The 17,699-nt window shown below is 48.6% G+C and overlaps 2 protein-coding genes across 10 annotated transcripts in view; one reads left to right on the top strand and one right to left on the bottom strand.

Moving 5' to 3' along the window:
• Positions 1–17,699, top strand: part of LOC126539643 (BBSome complex member BBS2-like) — a 211,532-nt gene that overhangs the window by 118,131 nt on the left and 75,702 nt on the right. For 7 of the 8 annotated variants that reach the window (XM_055075573.2, XM_055075572.2, XM_055075569.2 and 4 more), the window contains one exon: positions 7,607–7,714. The exons of the other annotated variant lie outside the window; for it this stretch is intronic. In XM_055075573.2, coding sequence (XP_054931548.1) covers positions 7,607–7,714 — 108 coding nt within the window. The remainder of the gene's footprint in view (positions 1–7,606; positions 7,715–17,699) is intronic. 8 annotated transcript variants of the gene reach the window in all.
• LOC126539335 (sodium-dependent glucose transporter 1A-like) overlaps positions 1–17,699 on the bottom strand; it is a 212,214-nt gene that overhangs the window by 148,200 nt on the left and 46,315 nt on the right. The window lies entirely within an intron of this gene.

Here is a 17,699-nt window from a genome sequence, read left to right as displayed (position 1 = left end):
AAGACAACATTTTTATTTACATAAATACTTGATGAGTATTTCTGTATAAGTACATGCACGGTTGTTATTGCTGTTGTAAAAATAAATAAAATATATTCTCTGGCGTTAAATCGGGAACAGAATCGCACAAGGATGCATACCCTGGTGTGCCCTGTTGATAAGCCATAGTAAACCGTGCTTCAATCTCAAAGTCATACAAAGTTTGTCACGTGTTGTACATTATGTAAGATACTTCAGAAATAAAATTAGATTTTACGCGATAATATTTGAGTATAGCTTAGTTTACTGCGCCCCACGCAAACGCCACTAGTCTAAAGATCGAAGTCAATCCGAAGCCGGTACTTCCCATCATACCCATGTAGGTTGGAGCAACGCTCTTGAGAGCCCCCGTAGACACTAGCGCCACATTTCATTCTAGCATAGATTTTGTAGGAAACTCTATGCCCTCTAGGGTATTTATTTAGAAACTATGCTTATTTCCGTTGCACTGTGGAATGTGCAGTTTCCCTTCTCTAAGTTTGTATAGGTGTTCTGTGATATAGTGAGACATTCTATGGCAGCCCTCTCTGGATCTGTGTGGTGTCTATACACAACAAGTAGCCATTCAACATTGGCAAGTTCAGCCACATAAAACTGTTTATAGATCTGTTTAAGTCAACATTCTCCCGTTCTGTCGCAAGTGTGTAGGAAAAGGACGACACCATAGTGGCTTCACAAAGACTGAAAACAACTACCAGCCTGCCAATTACTCATTTAATTCACTTAAACTTTACTTTAGCTACTAGTACAGCTATACTTATACCCAGACATTATTGCGGAAAAATATTTATGAACACAGGCATCATATCTTCAGTTGCTACATGTCAGGTAGATGTAGCACCTTGTTGCGGGCAACTGTGGAGAATGCCCGGCACATGAAAGTATAATTTGGAGTACTGAAGACAGATGTCTGCAGTAGAGAGTAATTGCAGAAATTATTGTGCAACACTAACTCAAACATTAACAAGACAAAGTCTGTTCAATGTGCTGAATTCACAAGGCATGGATGAGACAAGCACAATGATAAAAATTGACAAAGCCATTCTTTTGCAGCCTCAGCCCAAGCAGCTTGTTGTGTCTTCACATAGATTGCAAGACTAACACATGCTTGCAGCCAGAGAGATGCCCCAAAAACGTTGCTGCATTCTAGAAGGTGAAGAACAAATGGCATTGGAAGTATCCACGTCTAACCAGATCTGTGGTTGAAGGGCAGACAAAATGACAAATATATTGAAACATCAAATAGAGTTTAAAAACTACAGGTGCTGTCCATCTTTAAGAGAGCTGCTTTTACAGTTCCTGCACTCAATCCTCAAGATGTTATCGAATACGTTTGCACAGTGGATGACAATATGAAAAGTGCTGGTAGGCATCAAGCTTTTACTGCAGGCTGATGGCAGGACTGACAGCTGTTGAGACACTATTCGGCAATATGCGAAAGTGAATGAGTGCTTTGTTCGTCCCAGTCAATTACGGAATGGACCTCAGACAAGAAAGGCAATAAAAACGTAGCTTGAGGACATCTGGGACCCAGAAAACAAATACAGGCATATATTATAAATGGACGGCCCACAGACATAACTTATGCCAGCAGGCATAAATTGTGCCTACAGGCATATCATACAAAGCTCTGCACAGAGCACAGCAGACATAATGTAGATCCTAATACAGAACACTAAGAATGCAGGAACCGTGTTGCAGTAACTGCAATATTTTGACACATGGATGTTCTTCATGATCAAACTGAGCCACTATCAACCCAAAGTGACACAGGCTCCATAAGACAAGCGGCAGATATAAAACGTACGTCGGAAACTTGAGCTAGTTGGTGGGAATTTATGCTACAAAAGAAGACATGCAGGCACGGACACAAGGTGGTGGACACAAGGAAACTTGTGTTGTCCATCTCCGTTGTCTTTTATCCGTGTGTGTACGCCAGACTTTTTTCTGATAACGTGAAAGTATTTGCGTGTTTTACATATATATTCTATACACAAGTTTGATAGCACTGCCCATGACAACAAAATTAACAAGTTTAAGGTATCCCAATCATGTTAAGGTACAACAAGTTTAAGGTATCCCAATCACACAAGTTGCTCAAGAGAACCAAACAAGTCTGACATGGTTAACAGAGGTGCAGCAAGAAAATGTTTTCAAGAAGGGCTTCTTCATTGATAAAGAGCTCATTGGCTGCACTAAAATAAGGAATTCTGTCCTCGTCATTTGTACTACATGCAAGCATGAAGAATTTGAGCCAATTACGATGTTAACAAAATTCAGTGGGGACCGCAACAGTCTGTGAGTAGCAGAGAACGGATTCTGCCTGTGATGGATAAAATGCTGTGACCTCTCCATGTTCCCCTCGTGTAAGCAGTTTGTAAAAAAGATTTCACATCACTGTATTGGTCTTCCATTTTATGTACTAGATATTTGAGTTTCAGGACCCCTTTCTGCATGTTAGCCACAGACAGCAAAACAGTTTTTGATAATGAATGAGTTAATTAATAAAACTTTATTTGAAACGGCCCTTCGTCTGTGCCGTCCGCCGCTTCGGTGCCGTGTGATTATGTAGTAGCACCCGGAGCGGGGGGTGTGGTGGTGCCCTGGACGTGCCTTATGTGGTGCAAAGGAGCGACCAAAAAGCGGCTTGGTGGGGTTCAGGTGGAGTGGTCCAGCTCTCCCAACAGAAAGGAATAGATAGGCTCAGGGAAGAGGTGGGGAGATAGTAAGACAAGGACTGTGCACGGGGGCAGGTCCAGTATGTGTGGCGAACGTCGGGATAGCCGCCGTACACCGGGCGTGCCGGTGGCCGCGGCGTTGTTCAATAATGTGTTGCATGGCGTCATTCGCCAGTCTTAGAGTTTGAGCCTGACGAATTTGGGAGGCATCATGGCGGGTGAAGGAGGGATCGGGGGCCGGAATTGGGTACATGCATTCGAACGCAGTTCACGGAGCCTAGCGCGGCTTTGCTTGCGGTGTTAAGCGCGGTGCATTCTGGTGCAATAGGTGTCGGGCCATGGAATAGGAGGCCTTGGTATTTTAGGCTCGCGAGCGAGGGAGTGGGCACGCTCATTTTCTTGTATCCCCTGATGGCCCGGCACTCACTTAAAGACGACGTGAAGTGAGTGATGCTGTTGCATGTGTAGCGTGAGGGATGCCCTAATATGACAGGGAAGTAGCTTGTTTGTGAAAGAATGAAGGGCTTCCTGGCTGTCTGAGCGAACGGTAATGATTGGTGTGGAGTGAGGGGGAATAGTAATGGCTTCCAATATGGCAAGGATCTCGGCGTCAGTTGGAGACGGTACTCCGCCATGCCAACAAGTGATGTCGCCCTGAGGGCCGATGACTCCCGTCTTGGATGCCATCGACGGGAAGGCAGCGTCAACGTAGTAGGTGTTATGGGCTGGGTCAGTTAGATGAGTCACCTGTGGCTGCCAGCGTTGTGTTCGGGGTGCATATTCCGGGGTATCGGTCGGACTTCGATTCGAGGGATAGTTATCCATGGTGAAAGTTAATGGAAAGAGGTGGGAGTGTTGAAGTGTCGTGTCCCAACATACGCAGGATGGCACGTACCTGGGTCGAGGTGCTCAGACGGACATGCTGAGACTCTCCGTAGGCTTGAACCTTTGCATCCAAGGCGTTGTGCAGGGTTGTGCTTTCAACATCGAAGCTGCGGGCGTACCTGGGAACACCCACTTCAATGCGGTGACATCTCCGCAAAGAAGACTCGAGCAGTTTGGTCTGGTTGTGTGTAAGTGCAACGTATGGCAGGCCATAGAGGATTCTGGAGTAGATTGCTGCCACAGCAATTTTACGGAGTTCGTGTTCACGCACTCCTGTGTGGCGCATGCTTACGTGCGTCATCATGTGTATTACTTGATTGGCCTGATGAAGAATGCACCGTAGCCACTCCGCATCGTGGCAATTCTCTTGCCGCAGGAATCGGAGGATGCAAATGGATTTTCCGCAACACGGGGCCCTTAACGCGCGTTAAAATACAACTATTACCTTTCGCGGGCCCTTGGTCTCCCTGAAGGCGTGTACCGTCATGTACTTGTCTAGGGCGGCCGGGCGTTCGAAGGATATGCACCTTTGTTTTTAGGTGCCGTGCCAGTCATAAAAGGGAGCAGGGCGCCGGCAAGAAAATTTCAGCCCCCACCTGGCTACACCACTTAGCTCAGTGTAACCATTATCTGGTTGATAATTATTTGCACTGCGACATCTGTTTACTGAACCTAATGTTGTACTGTATTGTACAAATTTTTCCCGGCTCCAACGTAGATCTATACTGTCGCTGCGGATATCTCTAAGGCTAGTTGTGTTATAAATATAAATGTGGTATGTAGTGAAGAGGAATGCAAGTGAGTTATCTCAAGATGCATGCTAACAGTTGGTTAACAATAACATGATGCTTGCACTGCACTGAAACTTATGGTGCACAAACTTAGCGTGCCGTGCTCGGGTTTTATGAGCGGGAAATATTTCGTACTCAACATTTTCGTCGTTCAGTGCAACACCATTAGATTCAACTAAACACGAGAACTAGATTATTTCGGTTTGCTAGATAAAAAAAAGTCTGGTGCAGTCAGCGAAACACCGGAGCGTTATACCACTGAAGAGAAGCTGCAGACGTTAAAAACGCCCACCACACATTCTTTGACATTACAGACGATTGATTTTACACACGAACTAATGGTCTTTCTTGCATACAGCCTTCGGCCGAAACCCTCTGCTCATGGCTTTGTGCATTCTCCCCGTAGAAAATTTGAAAATAAACGAACGAACCACATAATCCAACAGTTTTTACTTTTAGCGTTTTCTAACGACAAATTCACATACTGAGGAACTTGTGCGTTGTCACGATGCGATTCTTTCGGTCTCAAAACAATTTCGAACAAAGGGCCGTCACTACCGCATTTGTCGGCTCTCCCCATGTTTCTTGTGGTGATCTCAGATGCTCTTGCGTTGAGTAAAGTGTTTACTCCAAAACACGCAGCGATGGTTCACGCACTTACGTTGACCAACTGAAGTGATCGCAACTATAATAGATCTCAACTCTCGTGTGATCTTCCCCACCTTCCGTCAAGCCAATTTGTCAAGCACGCCGGCCTTGTTCTCATGCTCACGTGACGCACCAGGTACTTCGCAGCGTCATAAGTAACACACGGAGGAAAAACGCAGAATTCCGGGGACAACTTAGGGAAGAAACATCTTATGTGACGACAGAACATCTATTTTTCTCTGGACCCAGCTGGCCTGCGGGGAGACGCATCTCAAGAAAATGGCGGCTCGTTGCAACCGTCGCCATCTACGTATCGAAGGGGACAACTAAGAGGAAACAAAAAAATATATATATAGAAAGTAACGTCACAACCGGAAATGGAAGTGACGTCAAGATTGTATGCTGCTTGGCGCGAATGTTTGAATTTCTTTAGCGCCCGGCATCTTCGCCACTACGGCAGCAATCATTATTCTTTTGAGGCTGAGGTGAGCTTGCGACTCGCCTCAGCTGAAGCGCCAGCGTGTCATTAAATTAGAGAAGTGGCGTATATCTTAATGTGAACATAATTACGCTGTTATACTGACGGCAATTGCTCCAGTAAGTGTCTTAGGAAGGTGGGCGAATAGGATGGGAATAATTGCAGTGCCACAGAGGTTTCAAAAAGAACTTCACTTTTATTCGTCTAGAATAATGCAACCAATATAATTGACCAAACAAAACATGCCTCAATGGAGGAAAAGTACCATGGCCAGCACACAGTCGTAATGTATACAGCAACATATGCGAAACCTTTTCACAGAATCATTCGCAACTCCGTGCGAGTTCGGTATTCATACCCAACTGTTCTCAGACCTTGTCCCACATCATACAGAAAACATTCGACTTACTAATTTCGCTGCCAGTCGGAGACTGAGCCGGTGTTATGGAAAGTGAATGAACATAGAGCGATGTTTCTTCGCTAAGCGTTCCGCATTTATGACGAGGAGACACAGCACGTCAGATACCGCAGCGTGGACTTGCACGATAACAAAAACCTGCAATCACACCTTTTGCCAATGAATGCCGTGCGCTAGGTCAGACAAAATTTGAAGTGAAGCGCGAGCCACACTTTGAACAAACGCACAAGCAAATAAAGAAACTCGGATGAAACCGCTGCGTTCCAGTGAGCAACACCATTGCGCACGATATAATGGCTGGTTTGCACAGTTTTGCCAAGTATTTTGGTAGTGGTAACCAAGAACGAACTACCTTAATAAATTGTGAAATAGAAATAATTAGCATTTGTTGCTTTACTGCAGCAAAAATATTTTAAACGGAATATTTACTCGTATGACAGTATCCTGGGCCGCTATCTTGTACACGTTCGAAAAGCCGACGTTCGACTTCGCCTCACGCGATTGGACTAGATTGGCCAAGGCCGCGATATCGGCGCAGCCTGGACAATCGCGCGAGGCGAAATCGAACGTCGGCTTTTCGAACGTGTACAAGATAGCGGCCCCGATTTAAAATTTTCGAACATTTTTTTTTTTTCACATAGGGTTTCTAGCTTTAGTGTTTGGCTCCCTCCCCCCCCCCCCCCCCCCCATTCAACTAGTCGCATATAGTTTCTCACTGCTTCAATCGTGTGCCACTAAGTGATATCTGTGGCGATAGGTTTTTGCACGCTTTTCGTTCCAAACTTTGCGACTTATTTAGATAGACCTTGTACCAGGCGTGCAGCGTTATAGAGAACGGAACGCTACACTCCCCAATAAATTTGTACCCTTCGGGGCTTGTCTTGTCCCACAACGATAATCGTTATCTGCCTTGCCCGCATTTCCTTTCTTGAACGCTGTGCGCCCGGTACTTCCGGGTCACGAATGGCATGTGCGTTATTTATAAGCGTGACATAGCATTCTCGACAGGAAAGTAGCGAGCCCCGAGTTTTCAAGAAAGGAAACGCAAGCAAGGCAGATGACGATTATCGTTGTAGGACAAATATACACCCCAAAGGGTGCAACTGTTTTAAGAGTGTAGCGACTGTAGTTTAGAGAGAAGATAAGCTACAAAAGGTGCAAACTTTCCTTACTCTCTTAAAAATGTTTGCGCCCTTTGAGGCTTATCTTGTCCAACATGATAATTGTGATCTGGCTTGTTTGCGTTTCCTTTCTCGAAAACTCATCGCTCACTACTTTCCTGATAGCACGCAACCGTTCGTGACTAAGAAGTACCGGGATCGCAGGGTTAAAGGAAGGATATGCGGACAAGACAGATGACGATTGTCGTTGTGGGACAAGATAAGCCCCGAAGGGCGTAAACTTTCTTATGAGTGTAGAGTGTTGATACGGCACTTGGCCGAGGTTGCACTTCTTTAAACTACTCCGTGCGCACGGTTTAACCATGCACCATATGGCCGTATTTAGCGTACACATCAGAACCATGGAGCATTTTTGTATCGCGAGGCAATGAATCAGAAAAAAATGGTGACGAAGGCCGTTGCTCGGCAACTGCACGACGCACGCCGCGCGCGGCTATTCAGCCGCAAGTTTTTTGGGTGAACAGCGCTTTGTTGTCGGCGCTGCGCAGCCACCCGAAGGCCGAGCAGGTGCAGTGCGAGGTGAGCCTGCCACTGTGGCCACCCAGGGACCTGGCCGTCGACCTGCACTTGAAGGTTCTCGTGGGACAACGCGACAGGTGAGTCAGCACTGCACGTGACCACCTCACGTGACATCCAGCTCATTGCGCTATTCGCAGACATTCAGTGCGGCGACGGGTGGACGACGCAGCAGCTGACAAAAGAACGCGGATTGCTAAAGCAATACACGTAGGACGGGCGTTAAAGTGGTGCTCATGCCAAGAAGCTATGCCGCAGCTATACGTGAGGCTTATGGCGCGTGAAAAAGACAAGGACGAAAGTGAGACGTGACACACACAGGCGCTAACTTGCAACAATCTTTATTTCGAGCAAGGGACCCATACATATATACAACTTTTTCGCGTACATTATACATGCGCTGTTTGCAAAAACAGATGACGCGAAAAAGTTGTATTATGTATGGGTCCCTTGCTCGAAATAAAGATTGTTGCAAGTTAGCGCCTGTGTGTGTCACGTCTCACTTTCGTCCTTGTCTTTTTCACGCGCTATAAGCCTCACGATGTCTTACCAACAAGCCCAAATCACTGCGAAACGCAAGGTGCTTACAGAGAAAAACCTACAAAAATCAACACGTATGCCAACAAGAATGTGTTAGACAACGACAGGAACAAATATGAATGTGGCAGCGGTGAGTGCTTATTCATCAAGGACGTGCGCAGGTCCCGACACAGGCTCGCTGAACCCGCGCTCAAACGAGAGCAGCGCGTGTTCCCGTGGGCTGCAGTGAAATGCGTTCATTCGAGCGAATCAGCGTGCTCGCACGGACTGTTTATCGCCCCGCAAGCCAATGTGAACTAGCGTGCAATATTTTATACATATATATTGCAGAGAAGGATTGGAACGATACAGTGGGTCGTCCTCTCCAGCGCTTTTGCTCGTGAATGGACTGTAGGACTGAATGGACTCGTGCCTGGACTGTAGCCGCTGCTCTGCTCCTAGTGTCCGAACACACACACACACACACACACACACACACACACACACACACACACACACACACACACACACACACACACACACACACACACACACACACACACACACACACACACACACACACACACACACACACACACACACACACACACACACACACACACACTGTGTTCTTCGAGCGTGTTGTGGACCCCGAGCTTAAGCAGGTTTTCGGTTTGGGTGCTTACAGGTAAGCCGAGGGCAAGCTTAAAGGCCTTTCTGATGAGGGAATTGAGCTTGTTCCTCTCTGCAACATGCCAATTATGCATGGCCGCCGAGTATGAAAGGTGGCATGCATAGTGCGGATGAGATTGTTTTCCTTGATTCCCCGGAGCATGTTGGCCATCCTCCGGATGACGCCGAGAGCACTCTCCGTCTTGGCGGTATCTTTCTGAGTGCGGTTCCATTGGCACCATTACACTCGATATACATCCGCCAATATATGGAGCGAGCCCATTCTGGGCACCGGGGACCCGTCACCAGTGAAAAGCCGCATTTCGCTCATGGGCTCCGGTTTCCAATCACAATGGCCGCCGCCTCTGGGTCTTCTCTTGTAGAGAAGTAGTTCAGATTTGGTGGAGAACATCTGAGCCCAGTGGGGCGGAGGAAGCGCTCGGTCACATTGATGGCGATCTGCATGGCGGCCTCAACTTGGCCGTCGCTCCCGCCGACGCACCAGATGGTGATGTCATCTGCATGTGTGCGATTTTCTTTAAGCATGACCATATTGTCACGTTGTAGTAATTTGTATATATCAATATGTGTCATAAGGTAATTATTTAAAACTTGATTAGTGAATTTTTGTTAAGTAGTCGGTTATGCATTGCAACCTTCTGTGCAATGTGGGCCTCTTCGAGTAGACCAGCGAGTAAGCCAGAGCTGGACGACAGCCAACGTTGTACTGATCCATAGGAAGGGCGATGTTAAAGAATTGAATAATTATAGGTTCAGTAGCTTGCTTTCAGTATTGTATATTGTTACGTAGGAAGACGTAGACGAAAAGCGATATACAAGCATACTTACAAGGGAATACGCCGCACTTGGCCAAGAGGCAACAGCCCACGCTAGCTTCCAAACGTCGTCGTCTTCTCACTGCTCGCCTCTTCGTCATTGCAAGTACTGTTCCGTAGTACTACCCCCAGCGACAAAAGCGCCGTCCCGGAGCGACTAAAGGCCGGACTCAAAAACGGTGTAGTAGGCCTTGAGCCTACTGACGTGCACGACATCACTAGATGCCAGAGTAGAGGACGAGGTTGAACACACAGGAGCGATTTCGTACGTCACAGGCGCCACCGGGCGCAGCACGCGGTAGGGCCCTGTGTATCGCGAAAGTAGCTTTTCTGAAAGTCCGACGTGACGAGAGGGCGACCACAGGAGCACCAGCGCACCAGGCGAAAACTGTACGTCACGGTGGCGGGCGTTGTACTGACGCTGCTGAGTGGTTTGCGAGGCCGTCAGTCGAGCACGGGCAAGCTGGCGTGCATGGTCAGCGAGGGCGATGGCGTCGCGCGCATACTCGCTTGTTGAGGTCGCAGCAGGAGGAAGTGCCATGTCAAGGGGCAAGGTCGGTTCACGACCGTATACAGTAGATAAAATGGAGAAAATCCGGCGGTGTCGTGCCGGGAAGAATTATACACAAATGTGACTTAAGGAAGGGCAATGTCCCAGTCGTGGTGGTCCTTCGAAACGTACTTGGACAGCATGTCGGTAAGAGTACGGTTAAACCGCTCTGTCAGGCCATTGGTTTGAGGATGGTATGAGGTAGTCAGCTTGTGCTGAGTGGAGCAGGAACGCACAATGTCGGCAATAACTTTCGAGAGGAAGTTACGACCACGGTCAGTAAGCAGCTATCGCGGGGCGTAATGAAGTAAGATAATGTCACGCAAGAGAAAGTCCGCGACGTCAGTGGCGCAACTGGTAGGGGGAACCCGCGTGATAGCGTATCGGGTGGCGTAATCAGTTGTGACGGCCACCCATTTGTTCCCAGAGGATGACGTGGGAAAGGGACCGATGATAGAGGTCTAATAAAACACGAAAGAACGGCTCCACAGGGACGGTGATAGGCTGGAGATGACCGGCAGGTAGCATCTGAAGTGTTTTCCGACGCTGGCAGGGATCACAGGAAGCAATATAGCGTCGGACGAAGCGAGCGAGACCAGGCCAATAGAAGCGGCGGCGGACGCGGTCGTACGTGCGGGTTAGCCCAAGATGTCCTGCAGTGAGTGCGTCATGCATCTCAAAGAGCACAGTCTGTCGTAGATGTTTTGGCACGACAAGAAGATCAGATCCGTCAGGGAGGAAGTTCCTTCGGTACAGAATGGCGCCCTGGAGGACATATCGGCGAACGGATGCGTCGGTAGCTAGGTGTAGAGCGCAGACGCTCGATGAGTGCTCGCCACGATAGGTCTCGGTACTGCTCATCGGCGATGTTACAGAAGGCAGACACAGAGAAAATGCCGTTGGCAATACTACTGTCGGCGTCGTCAGGCTCGTCTACCGGGTAGCGAAACTGGCAGTCAGCGTCCTTGTGTAGTCCACGGCAATCTACCAGTAGCCGTAGCGAAGGTCAATAGAGGAGAAGTAGCCAGCACCGTGGAGGCATTCAAGGGCGTCATCGATCCGAGGTAGGGGATACACGTCCTTTTTGGTAACCCTGTTAAGGTGCCGATAATACACGCAAAAGCGCCATGAGCCATCCTTCGTTTTTTTTTACCAGTACAACAGGTGACGCCCATGGACTACATGACGGTTCAATAATGTTCTTCGCAAGCATTTTGCGAACCTCTGCGTGAATAACTTAACGCTCAACCGGTGACACTCGATACGGGCGGCGATGAATAGGAGGGGCATCGCTGGTATTAATGCGATGTTTAACAGCTGTAGTTTGGGCCAAAGGACGATCGTTAAAGGAAATAATATCGTGGTGGGAAAACAGAGCGCGCTAGAACTCACGAGCGTGCTCGGACGGCATGTCGGGTGCAATCATTTTCTGTAAGTCGGCGATGGTACAAGTTGCCGACTGCGATGGTAGAGAAGTGTCGGCTGAATTGTTTACTGCAATAGATGCTACTGAGTGATCCTCGAATGAGCAAAGCTGGACCAGAGACATCCTGCGTGGCAGCACTTGTGTCGTCAAGCCAAAATTGACCACTGGCAGGCAGACGCAATTCGCCGTAATAGCACCTGTAAGTGTCAGACAGTCAGACAAACGCTCGTCCCATGACCAAGAATGATCCCTTTTAATGTACCGTCGTGAAATATATACAGCCAGAATGGTCACATGACTTGTGTGAGAACTGGTTAAAAGAAATGAAAGCATAGCGCTTATCTTAGCGCGTATCTGTGGATCAGGCACACACACAGTGCGTATCAGGATGACGTCACATCTTCCCCGTTTTACAAGCACTGCGTGCCTACCAAGAAAGGAAAGCACTCTACAAATCAGTCACCAATGGCGAGTCTTTTCGGCGCTCGTACGACGCGACCGTATCACGTCGTTCTTTGCTCGGGTCTCGAAGTTCCGTTCGGTGGAGGGGTCTTTTGGGTGTCGGACGATTGCTTAGCCACGATGTCCGCGCTGTCGGTTGTGTCCGTTGGCAGGCTGCTTTGTTGAGGCTGTTCGGCCGGGACGGGACTGGTTGCACCTCCGTTTGGGAGCAGGAACAGATGGAGTCTGTTTCTACGTACGGTCCCCCCTGCAGTCTGGACGAAGTAGGATCTTTGTGTTGAGGAAGGACGAAGGACTGTGCCCTCGGCGCATCTGTCACTTAGCCATACTTGGTTGCCTGCGGATAAAGCGGGAAGAGATATCACAGCATGACGTCTGTCAAAATACATCTTTTGTTTCTGTCTGTATTTTTCGTCCTGCTTTTTCCAAGAAACGGGTACCACTCGCGGTTTTAAAGCGGATGGCATGCATGGCACACGTGAGCTTAAGCGGCGGACATTAGCAGTTGCACTAGACTATAGCTGGTTGGGCCCGGTGTGTTTCTGTAATTCAGCAAGGCAATTTGTGGGTCCGGCGCTTCCTTCAGTAGTCTTTTGAGAGTCCCTACCATGCGCTCAGCTTCCCCGTTAGCTTGTGGGTAACGAGGGCTCGTTGTGACATGCTTGAAGCCATATTTTCTTGCAAAATCAATGAAAGCAAATGAGATGAACTGTGGTCCGTTGTCAGATATTGCAGTTTTCGGGATCCCGTGTCTGGCGAAGATGCTTTTCAGGTGCTGGATGACCACCTGTGACGATGTTCCTTGATCCAGTAGGGCCAGCTCAGGATACCTGGAATGGTAGTCGACAACAACAAGATAGCTCCTTTCATCGCAAACAAATCAATTCCGATTTTCTCCCATGGAAGGTCCGTTGTTTCAGATGGGATCATCGGTTCGGAAAATTGGGTACGCTCTGCAGCACAAGTTTGGCAGTTGGCTACGGTTGTTGCAATTTCCTGGCTAATTCCTGGCCACCAGACTGATTCCTTAGCGTTTGCGCGGCAGCGAGCAATGCCTTGATGCCCTTCGTGAATTTTATGAAGCATTTCTTTCCGCAGAGATCTTGGGATTACTAGTCTGGCGTCCTTTAGAAGCAACTGCTTGCAAACCGTGATGTTGCCACGATGCGCCCAGAATGGTTTGAGAACTTGCGGTAGCCGATCCTTTGCGGGCCAACCTTGCATGCAAGCTTCGAGTAACCATGCGCACTCGGGGTCCGTTGCCTGCTCTGAGCGTACGCAGTCGAGCATGTCATCTGAGAGCGCACATCGAACAACTCCATCCACGTGAGCCGAGACGTCAGCTTCAGACAATTCCCCGATAGACAGTCCCGTGTTCATCATTCTGGCTCGAGAAAGAGTGTCCGCTGTAGCGATGGTTTTACCCGGGACGTGCGTGATCGTGAACGAGTACCGCACAAGACGCATTCTGAACCTTTGGATTCTTGGTGGAAGAGAATCGAGAAGATCGCGACCCAGTAGCGGAAGGAGGGGCTTCTGGTCTGTCTCAAATAAAAACGTGAGGCCTCTCAGAAATTCGTCGAAGCGCTCTGCTGCCCAGGTCAAAGCCAACGCTTCCATTTCGATTTGTGAATACCTCTGCTCTGTTTTCGTGAGCGATCTGGAGGCATATGCTACTGGACGTCTTTCGCCAGATGGCTGATCCTGGAGTAGTACGGCGCCAAGTCCTTGCGAAGATGCGTCCGCCGAAACGATTGTCGGGTACATGGGGTTGTACCTTGCCAGGTTCGAGCTGAGAGTAGTCTTGATCTTCTCAAAAGCTTCCTCTTGATGAGTTCCCCAACACGCAGTCGCTGTCTTTGTTGAGGAGGCTGGGTAAAGGCGCAGATATAGACGCACCAACAGGAAGAAACCTTGCGAGGTCGTTCATCGTGCCTAATAAGGAACGAACCTCAGCGACGTTTTGGGGTCAAGGCAACTCCTTGATTGCTCTGATCATCTCAGGATCTGGGCGCACACCATTGGCGTCAAAGATCATGCCCAGAAATGCTACTTGCTCAACAGCAAAACAACATTTTTCCTTGTTAAGGGTTACTCCTGTTTGTTCCAGTCGGTCGAGCACGTTACGAAGACGGTTGTCATGTTCCACTTTGTTCTTGCCGTACACAAGAATGTCGTCCATGTAGTTCAGTACGCCGTCTAGGCCTTCGACGACCTGCGCGAACTTTCTTTGAAAAATTTCTGGTGCGGATGTGATCCCGAACGGCAACCTGCGGTAGCAGTACTGCCCATACGGCATTATAAAGTGGTGAGCTTTTGACACTCCTTGGAAAGCTTTATCTCGTAGAATCCAGAATTCGCGTCCAGTTTAGAAAACACCTTCGCTTCCTAGAAACTTTCCATAACTTGCTCTACCGTTGGTAGCTGATGACGCTCGCGTCTGACAAATTGGTTCAATTGAGTTAAGTCGACGCATATCCTTACTGCTCCAGACGGCTTTATTACGGGTACAATAGGAGCGCAACATTCTGTCGGTTCGACCTTTTGTATCATTCCTTCTCGCTCTAGCCTGTCTAGTTCTTGCTTGACTTTTTCCTTCATGGGAACAGGAATCCGTCTGGGTGTAGACAGGGCGTACGGTGTTGCATTTGGAACGAGACGTATGGTATGTTCTCCAGACATGGAACCCGTGCCTTGGAATATCTTACGATACCGGCTTACGATGTCGTCAGCAGTTTCCAAGTCATCTAGGAAGCGAACGATTCCTAGGGCTTTGATAGCTGGCTGTCCCAACAAGGGTGTGCGCAAGTTGTGGACGACGTAAATGGTTTGCTTCGAACAGTTGTCTTTCCAAGCTACTTCAGCGTCAAGCTTTCCAATCGTACGGATGCTTGCATTATTCGGTCCTTTAAGATCACCTGCTTTGTCCAGAGAACGCGGAAGGAAATTTTTCCCCGACGACTGTCACTTCGGCTCCCGTATCTACGTTCATGCGGAGCTTATGGTCGTTGATCAGTACCGTGACGAAGTGCCCAGACGGTGTGTTCGCCGATTGCTCGACCGTGCCAAGAAATTTATCAGCTTCGGCAATGTCGTCAAGATTCCCGTCTGCTTGTCTCTTTTTTCGGCACGCCTTTTCGAAGTGGCCCAACTTTCGGCAAAACCTGCATCTTTCTTGTTTCGCTGGACAACTGCTTCTCGGATGAAATGGTCCGGCGCAGAAACTGCAGAACGATAAGCTGGTCTGTGAGCGCGTGTAAACGTTTTGCTCTTTCCAGGGGTTTTGTCTGGCTTTACTGCGCCGACGCAAGCTTCTGGGATAATGACCTCGTGCTCTTTTAGCTCGGCTTGCTGCATCTTTACTGTTTCGCTTGTACGCGCTTTTGCCAAAGCAGTGCTCAGCGTGAGATTAGGATCCATCTGTAGTTCTTCCGAGAGAAGCTGGTCTCGTAGTCCTACCAGGGGGGGGGGGGACACCCCCCGGTTTCGGTGGCACAGGAAATTGGCGCCATCTCTGTAATGGGCGAACGCAAAAATCCGTTTCCCTTGCATGGCCTCGTAGATCGTCGCGCGCACGCGCGCCGATCTAGGTGGCCAACCCTTCCCCCCGCTCAATTCCTCTCCCCACGCCCTCTCTCGTAACACACTCGCAACTCCCTCACCTTCGACTGTCTACGCGCCCGCGCCGCCGTGCCGTCCCCGCCGGCCCGGCTGCTGCTTAGTCCGCTACGTAACGCTTTATTTTTGTTATCTACTGCCATCGAGATGCGTGCGCTGCTGTGCGTTGACCGACGTGGCTAGTTTCGTCAGTTCAGTGGTCCTCGGTAGCTGTGTGCTTGTGCTCCGCGATGTTTCACCCGTTTCACGACTCGTACCGCTCCTGCATCGTGCAGTGGTGCACAAATACCTCAAAAACAAGTCCTGCAAGGTTGTCCCGGGTGCCTAAAGACGCTCAGAGCTCAGACCCAAGCACTCAGACCCAAGGACATCAGAAGGCGCATGTACACGAACACAGCCCTGTCCATTTGTGTGCTCCATGAGGCTCCGGGCATCGTTGCGCCTTGATTGTGCTACACTTTCCTCTTCCCGGTAGAGAAAGCTGACAAATAGATGTTCCTCCTCATTGTCACCTGGTCTGTGACTTGTGTTTTTCTGTGCCAAGTCTCATTCTGCAACTTCAGTAACTTGCCCAGCTTTCCATACCGCCCTCAGTGCTTTTTCTGTGTATCACGTTCTACAAACCTACTAACAGCTGAAAAATTACTGTTAGTGTACTATCTCAGTAACCCTCGATGGGAAAACCGCGCGAACAACCTTCATGTGTAGGCATGATACGCTTTTTTTTTCTTCTGGAAAACATGAACATTGCAAGTGTCCTACATGCAGATTTTTGCAGTTCGTGTTTATTATACAAAGGAGAGCCCAGTAGGTACGACTTAGTGCCTTAAGTGACGTAATTTTATTGCTAAGCATTGCATTCGGGTAGAAAGAAAAGTCGCGTTGGCTTGTTTTACCTGGTCTTTGAGGAATAAGCCTTCCTGCGAATGTTTTCTATGTGCTGCTGCAAAAGCCGACTACCTTCTGTTCCCCTTGCCACCGTTACTCAAGTTGTGGCCAAGTGCAAAATAATGTGATAATGTGTGTTTCAGTTCTTAGTACAGTGTTATTTTTTTTCTGCCATGTTTTTTTCAATTTGTTCAGCAGTAATGAACATGTCACGCATTTCATATACTTTCGTGCAGATTTATAAGTAAGCTTTCTTTTGGTATGGCTCTCAATCAAACAATGTTAGGATTTTATTGTATCTTTCAGGTATTTTGCGTGTCATTGTTTTTGCCATTACCAGCGAGTTTTCCCTTTTTATAGTTGTCATGACTATGTCATACACTCTTGTATATGTCATGCACCTTTCACCTTTGCTCATTTTTTGAGCGTGTATCACACCACGTTGTAAGAAAAATCTGTTTTCGGAAACGAAGTCAAGAAAGCGAGACTAAACATCTGTTGTGTTGGAAGTGGAATTTTTTTTTATGTCCCGGCACATGCTAGTATAAGTATGGGCGAGACTGCCTGCGTGCCAACGCATAGCTCACGGCGCACCACGCGCCAGCTCGCAAGCAATGCCAATGTGCGGCGTAGCGCGCGCATTGCTTGCGAGCTGGCGGCGTGTGGCGCGCCGTAACAAGCGCGCTATAAAAAAACAACAAAAAGTGAGCGGAGCGCGCGGCGTGGGGGAAAGGGAGTGGAGCGGGTCGGCATAATAAAAACAAAAAGGAAAGAAAAACGTTTGGGAGAGGAGGTACCGCGCGGCTGCTGTTGCTGTTGCCATGACAACGTAAACAATCATGTGCGCCGCCATTTTGCTTCTGCGTCGCCCATTGGTTAGGTTAGGTCGCCCATTGGTTAGAAAGAGCGTCTGCTCGAAAATGGCCAATGGGAGCCATACGGAGTGTCCCCCCCCTGGTCCTACTACGAAGCGGTCCCTTATAAGGCGTTCCTTCATTTCTTTGAACTCGCATCTGTCTGCTAGCCTGTTAAGCTCGGTTGCAAACTAGTCGACTGTTTCTCCCAGTTGTTGGCGGCGTAGATTAAAGCGAGTA

Source organism: Dermacentor andersoni, chromosome 11 (assembly GCF_023375885.2).
Source record: "Dermacentor andersoni chromosome 11, qqDerAnde1_hic_scaffold, whole genome shotgun sequence".
Classification (NCBI taxonomy): Eukaryota; Metazoa; Arthropoda; class Arachnida; order Ixodida; family Ixodidae; genus Dermacentor; species Dermacentor andersoni.
The sequence above is the reverse complement of the archived record's forward strand: the minus strand, read 5'-3'. Positions and strand labels throughout refer to the sequence as shown.